The 7599-nt window shown below is 46.8% G+C and overlaps 1 protein-coding gene across 1 annotated transcript; it reads left to right on the forward strand.

Annotated features, from left to right (window-relative positions):
* Positions 1-6326: 6326 nt before the first annotated feature.
* Positions 6327-6758, forward strand: LOC121460343 (prothymosin alpha-like). Its single transcript, XM_041670690.1, has one exon. It carries the CDS (start codon positions 6402-6404, stop codon positions 6756-6758), a length of 357 nt encoding a protein of 118 aa, XP_041526624.1. The 5' UTR covers positions 6327-6401.
* The last annotated feature ends 841 nt before the right edge of the window (positions 6759-7599 follow it).

Consider the following 7599-nt stretch of genomic DNA (forward strand, 5'->3'; position numbering starts at 1 on the left):
GTGGGGACCCAGGGCACCACCGGGACATCGTGAGCTGGGTTGGGAGAAGACAGTTAGACAAAGGCCAGAGCAAGGGCTCACACCCTGGTGAGCAAGGGCTGCTTCACCCATGATGAAATGGTGGCCAGGAGGGAGAGGATGCCGAGCTGGGTGGCAGAGGAGAAAGGATGAGTCTGAATTGTCACCCTGGAGCTAGTTACAGCAGCAAACACTGTAGTTTTTGTTCACCAGCCTTCGCTGGGTGACAGCCCAGTGGGTAGAAGGGCTGTCTGTACAGCCATGAGGGTCTGAGCTAGAATTCTCCACCCCAAACTGCCTGTCTGTGTGCATCTGTAGTTCAGCGCTGAGAGAAGAGGAAACAGGAGGCTCCTAGTTGGGGAAGATGGGATTGTTGGTAGCCAACCTAGCTCCAAGTTCAGTGAGAGACCCTCTCTCCAGGGAATAAGGTGGAGGATGATTGAGCAAGGCACTGGATGTCCTCTGCCAGCTTAGCACACACACACAGTCATGCACACCAATACAAACATATGCACATACACCACACACACATCCGCATACACACTTGTACACCCACACACTAACACATATACCACACTTGCACCCCGCACTCACAAGCACACATTCGTAAACACAATCACACACATTCATATATATGCACACTTACGTTGACATCTCATATATATATATGCACATCTCATATATATGACATTCATATATATGCACACACACAGTTGACATCTCCCAGACTGTGAATGTGAGGATGGTAGTTATTAATTAAGATGTTCTGTGGCTATCACCTGAGGTCTTCCTGCTGGCAAAGCAACCCTAGTGCTGCTGAGGGCAGAGCTCCTGTTCAGACGAGCGCGCTACCCACAGGAGCCCGCCGCCTCCCTCCCTTCCTTGTACAGCAAAGTAGCCCACCCACGGAGCACCGGTACAACTGCTTAATAAATCCCCCAGAGACTGAAGAGTTGGCTCAACAGTTAAGAGCACTGGCTGTTCGTCCAGAGAACATGAGTTCCCAGCAGCCTGGTCAGACAGCTCAAAAGCCCCAATAACTCCACCTACAAGGAATCCAACCCCCTCTCCTGGCCTCTCATGTGCGAATACCCATACGTTGACACATACACATAATTAAAAATACTCCTTTTTTTAAAAAGCTCTGAGAAACTGGATGTGGTGGCATGCACCTTTGATCCCAGCACTCAGAAGCAGAGTGGATCGCGGAGTTCCAGGTCAGCCTGGTCTACAGGGCGACTCTGTAGACTCCAGGATAGCCAGGGCTACACAGAGAAACCCTATCTCCAAAAAATAAAGCAAAACCTCTGAGACCCAAGTTTGGGAAAGGGAGGTAAAAGGATGGAGATTTCAAGGTTATCTTTGTCTGCATAACAAGGTCAAGGATAGCCTGGGCTACATGAAACCCTGTCTCAAAAAATCAAGAGAGAAAAAGTGGGAGAGGGAGGGGAACAGGGAAGAAGAAAGGGCAGGAAAAACAAAGGAGAAGTTCAGAGCCTCACACTGTCCCTCAAGTGAAGCTGTTACTGGGAGACGAGCCAGGGGGCGCTCCAGACCTAAGGGATGTGGAGTGGTTTCCAGCACTCTGACCCTCAAGGTCAGAGTCCACTTGTTCAAGCCCCAGATCTGCTACTAAATAGCTATAGAGCAAATGGCTTAATTCTGTAAGCGCCAACTTAAGCCTGTGAAAAATGAGAGCAATAAGAATAATTCCTGATCCAAAGAGGTGGGGTGAAGGTTCAACACAATGCAGTGTAGAAGTTCCCAGGAGTAAATAAATTAATGTACAATCCTTAAACTGGTGCCTGCCCTCCACCTCTAGTTACACCGGTAAGTGGTGGCTATTATTTTCATTACTATGTGTGCTGGAAACTTTGCAAGTCTCAGTGACTAGCCTCCTCCCTTTATGTGTGTGTGCGCGTGCACACATACACACACACATATACGTGCACACACATACATACACACACATGCACATACACACGCACACGCACATGCACACACACTTTGGGTGTTGGAAAGGGCACTTTCTGCTCCAGCAATGCAGTCTCTCCAGGCTATATGTGCTTGTTCCCTTGGGCAGACAGCTCCCTGCTCCCCACAGTCTCCAAGTGCCCACCCTTCCTTCCCTCTGCTTCCACGCACACAAATGCACCAGAAACCCCAGTTCCCAGAAGAACGATTTTCCCAAATTAAGTTATCATGAGTTATGTGAACCCCAGGCTCTGAGAGCCAAAGAGAGACTGGCTGGCTGCCTTGTGCCCTTTGCTTCCTGCTTAAAGAACCAAGTCCCCATAAATTTCCTCCCCGTGCTGCGTTTGCTCATTTTAAGCCATTTTGCTTCTCTTTCTATTGGAAGCAGAGAGCTGTCCTGAGGGAGACAAGGTAATGTTGTCTCGGAAGAAGTCTCAGGCCTGGAACTCAGACAGAAAGAACTAGGTTTGAATGCCAGCTTCCTCTTAACCAATTAACAATGGCTATCTCAGGTTTTTTATGTGTAAAATTAGAGTGATAACACACACACACACACACACACACACACACACACGTACACACGCACATACGCACACGCACACAGTGGAGTGGTGGTTTGAATACAAATAGCCCCCAGAGGTTCATATATTTGAATACTTAGTCACCAGGGCGTGGTACTACTTGAAAGGGATTCGGAGATATGGCCTTGTTGGAGAAAGTCATTGTATCATTGGTGGTGAGCTTCGAGTTTTCAAAAGCCTAAGAGAGGTCTTTCTCGTCCCGCTGCCTGCAGGTCTGGATACAGAACTCTTGGCTACTTCTCCATCATCGTGTATACATGCATGCCACCATACTCCCTGCCATGATGGTAATGGGCCAAACCTCTGAAATTGTAAGCAGGCCACAATCAAATGTTTTCTTTTATAAGAGCTGCAGTGGTCAGCGGCTGGAGAGATGACTTAGCAGTTAAGAGCACTGGGGGCTCTTTCAGAGGACCCAGGTTCAATTTCCAACACCCATATAGCAGCTTACAACTGTCTGTAACTCCTGTTCCAGGGGATCCCACACCCTCACATAGACATGCATGTAGACAAAACATTATTGTACATAAAATACAAATAAATAAATTATTTTAAAAAGTAATATTTAAAAAAGAGTTGTGGTGGTCATGGTGTCTCTTCAAAGCAGTAGAATCATGACTAACACATTCTCACACACACACAAACATGATCAGAAGGAAATAAATATAAAAATTAAAGACATGAAAATTAAAATCCAGGAATGGTGGACGTCCATGTCTGAAGCTCCATAGTTTAGATTAAGGAGAAATAATCAGGGATTCAAGTAAACTTTGACCACACAAGTGATTCAAGGTCAGTCTGCAAGAGAAGCTGTTGCATTAACAACAAAAACAATTCTGTTATGCTATGCTCCCCTCGTTCTGAAGATGGTCTGTCATGAGAATTCCCTTTGGGGGGGATGGAAACGGTGTCTACACCTTCCTATTCCCCCAAGGACAAACCAAAGCACAATGGATCAGTGAGTCTATTGGCTTATTTGCAGAGCTCGGGTAAGGGTTGCTTAAATGAGTATGAGGGACCTCAAAGTAGCCTCACCAGAAAAAATTTCCCAGATGGTTGATGGCTTTCCCAGAGCCACAGAGATGGAGTCCTCCCCTTCAGTTGACATTTCCAAGTCTATACATTCTAGAACCTCCTGAGACCCCCAAGGCCATGTATAACTTGGGCAGAATCACATACAGTTGGCTGGGAGGTGTAGGAGGAAGTTACTAGACTCCCTGGCAAGGGTCAACCCTCTCTATCCACTCCTTCTCTGGGAAAGAGCAACAGCCTACAGCCCACTCACGGTCGTCTCTTGCAATAAGGCACAGATGACCTAGTAAAGATGGCAACTCTTGTGCTCAGAGGACCACATTCTATACTGTGGTTCTTCTGACAAAATCCATGGGTGCTGATGGAATGACCAGTGCATTGCTGTGGCAGGAAACAATCAGTGTTTGTCAGCTGGTTCTTTGCCGGTAAGAAACCCAGAAGCCATCAGCTTTGAAAGAGAGAATGTTTCTTTTGGCTCACAGTCTGGAAGGTTCCAGTCCATGGTAGGTGTGCACTACTGCATTTTGGACCTGTGGTGATGTGATCCTTCATGGTCTGAGTTGAGCTTGTGGTGGAGGAGGGCAGCTCAAGTCATGGCTAAGCCTAAGAAAGAGGAAGAAAGTGGTGTCCCACTGTCCCCTTTGAGGACATATCCCAGTGACCGAAGACCTCCCCCAAGCCACACTTCTCTGAGGTATCCACCACTTCCTAATAGCACCAGGCTGAGGACTGAGTCTGTAACACATGGGCCTATAGGGGCATTTAAATTCTGTAATAGTTAATGTTGGTTGTCAACTTGACAGGACCTAGGAGGCAAGAGGGGGCACATCTGGAGGAAGTTTCTAGATTGTGTTAACTGAGGTGGAAAGACCTGCCCTGAATGTAGGCAATGCTATCCCATATAAGACCTAGCCTGAATGTGAGCAGTGCCATCCCATATAAGACCTGCCCCAAAGGTTGGCAGTGCCATCCCATGTAAGACCTGCCCCAAATGTGGGCAGTGCCATCCCATGTAAGATTCATCCTGAATGTGGGTGACACCATCCCCATATAAGACCCACCCTGAATGTGAGCAATACCATCCCATATAAGATTCATCCTGAGTGTGGGTGGCACCATCCCCATATAAGACCCACCCTGAATGTGGGCCGTGCCATCTCATAATAGATCCTCCCTGAATGTGGATGGTACCATCCCATGGACTGGGATCCCGGACTGAATGAAAAGGAGAAAGCTAACTGGGTACCAGCCTTCATCTCCCTCTGGTTCTTGCCAATGAATGTGATGTGACCACCCACGTCACAGTCTTGCCACCATACCTTCCCCACCATAGCGAACTGTTCCCTTGAACTGTGAGCCAAGCAAGCTCTTCCTTCCGTAAATTACTTTTGTTGGATACTTTTTTGGAAGGAATGAGAAAAATTACTAATATAAGGTTCAAAGCAGGTAGCAGCAGCAAGGACTGGGAGTAAGCAGGAGAGTGACAGTGGAGCGTGCCTGCACAGTTGCCCTGATCTTGGAGGAGGGAAGAGGCATTTCTGGTAAGGAAAGAGATTCAAGGGTGCTGTAGGGCTGGGGTGGGGGAGAGGTTGTTCTTTCTTTATGGTTTCTTTCCTCCACCCCATGAAAATGAGAAGTCACAAGCTAAGGGTGAGGAATCAAACCAAGATGAGAATATGCCCCGGAGCCTCCTGGTGCTGCCCAGAGCCACATGGTACAGTGACTTTGCCCCAGTGTGGGGAGGGCCTTCTTGAGCCAGAAAAGTATTGTGGTTTGCTCTGGCTTCATTCAGAGCTTGGGTCCTGGTCTAAGGAGAGTTGAGATTCCTTCCAGAAGTCACTGGAGAGAGAGCATCAGAGTCGAAGACAAGGGAGTAAAAGGCAGGGTCTGCTGGGCCAGGAGGGAAGTGAGGCCATGGGGGTGGGGAATGCTGAACTGTACAAAAATAGTAGGTCAAAGGGATTAAGGAACTACGAGGGGCATGCCCCTGTGTTCCAGTTTCAGTATCATTGCAGGGGAATTAAAAAACTATGGACAGTTCATTCAGTAAATACTGAACTGTTTAAAACTTAGGGGATGGCTCCGAAGGGAAAGAGAGGACCTGAGTTCAGATCCCAGAACCCATGTAAAAGCCCAATGTGGTAGTACACGTCTTCTGTAGAACATTGGTTTATCTGTGTGAAGATGTGTCCCTGTGGTTGGTTTAATAAAGAGCTAAATGGCCAATAGGTAGGCAGGAGAGACTAGCTGGTACTTCCAGGCAGAGAGAGGACTCTGGGAATAAGAGAGGCAGAGGAGCCAATGAGATATGGAACAAGTCAGACACATAGAATGGGAGAGAGGTCAAAGGCATGTAGCTGGAGAGATGGCTCAGTGGTTGGGAGCACTGGCTGCTCTTCCAAAGGACTCAGGTTCAATTTCAGCACCCACGTGGCAGCTCACAACTGCCACAACTCACAGCTCCAAGATCTAACACTCTCACACAGACATACATGCAGGCAAAATACCAATGCACATAAAGTAAATGAATTTTTTTTAAAAAAAGAGAACTGATACAACATAGATTAATAGAAACAGGTTAACTTGAGTTATAAGAGCTAGAAGGGCCCCCACTGGCTGCTCTGAAAAGCCATCTTTGCATTGTTCCTGGTGCTGCTTGGCGCTGGCTGCAGCGGCCTTCACCACCCGCCCGCCTCCACCTCCTCCTCAGCAGCAGACTCCCGCAGCTCTCTCGCCAGAGTCCTCGAACTCAATTCGTCTCGTCCTCGCTGCAGCGGATCACCGGCGTGCCCCACCATGTCAGACGCGGCCGTGGACACCAGCTCCGAGATCACCACCAAGGACTTGAAGGAGAAGAAGGAAGTTGTGGAGGAGGCAGAGAATGGAAGAGACGCACCTGCTAATGGCAATGCTAATGAGGAAAATGGGGAGCAGGAGGCCGACAATGAGGTAGATGAAGAGAAAGAAGGTGGGGAGGAAGAGGAGGAGGAGGAAGGTGATGGTGAGGAAGAGGATGGAGATGAAGATGAGGACGCTGAGGCTCCTACGGGCAAGCGAGTAGCTGAAGACGATGAGGATGATGATGTTGGCACCAAGAAGCAGGAGACTGACGAGGATGACAGCAAAGGAAAAGCTAAACTATGGCCGCCGTGATCTGTTCACCCTCCACTTCCTGTCTCAGAATTTAAACGTGGTCACCTTCGAGTAGAGGAGCAGGCCCCGCTTGCCCACAGATGACATACGCTCTTCATCAACTCACCAAAACCACAACATGAATTTGCAACAGGGGAGGAAATAAACAAAACTTCCAAGGCCCTGCTTTTTTTCTTAAAATTACTTTAAAAGGAAAATTTGTTTGTATTTTTATTTACATTTTATATTTTTGTGCATATTGTTAGGGGTCAGCCATTTTTGATGATGACGGGTGACCAGACCAGCCTTCAGAGCATTCTCTGTCCTACTTCTGACCTTACTTGTGGTGTGACCATGTTCATTATAATCTCAAAGGAGAAAAAAACCTTGTAAAAAAAAAAACAAAAACGACAACAACAACAACAAAAAAAACCAATCTTATTCCGAGCATTCCAGTAACTTTTTTTGTGTATGTACGTAGCTATACTATAAGTAGTTGGTTTGTATGAGATGGTTAAAAAGGCCAGATAAAAGGTTTCATTTTTTTATTCCTTTTTTTGTCTATAAAGTTGCTGTTTATTATTTTTTTTTGGCCTGTTTAATGTATGTGTGAAACAATGTCCAACAATAAACCGGAATTTTATTTTGCTGAATTATTCTAAAAAAAAAAAAAAGAGCTAGAAGGGCCAAACCTAAGCTAAGGCCAAGCTTTCATAATTAATAATAAATCTCTGTGTTATACAGCCCACAGGAAAGTATTATTACATTTGATGACAATGTGGGGCACCAAATGATGTTTTGCTGTCAGCTTAGCAGCTGTGCATGAATCTACTAATATTTTAATGATCGTCTGCAGCCTCAC

This window comes from Microtus oregoni, unplaced genomic scaffold, assembly GCF_018167655.1.
Source record: "Microtus oregoni isolate MIOR12 unplaced genomic scaffold, Mior012 000020F_ref0000438, whole genome shotgun sequence".
NCBI classification, from domain to species: domain Eukaryota; kingdom Metazoa; phylum Chordata; class Mammalia; order Rodentia; family Cricetidae; genus Microtus; species Microtus oregoni.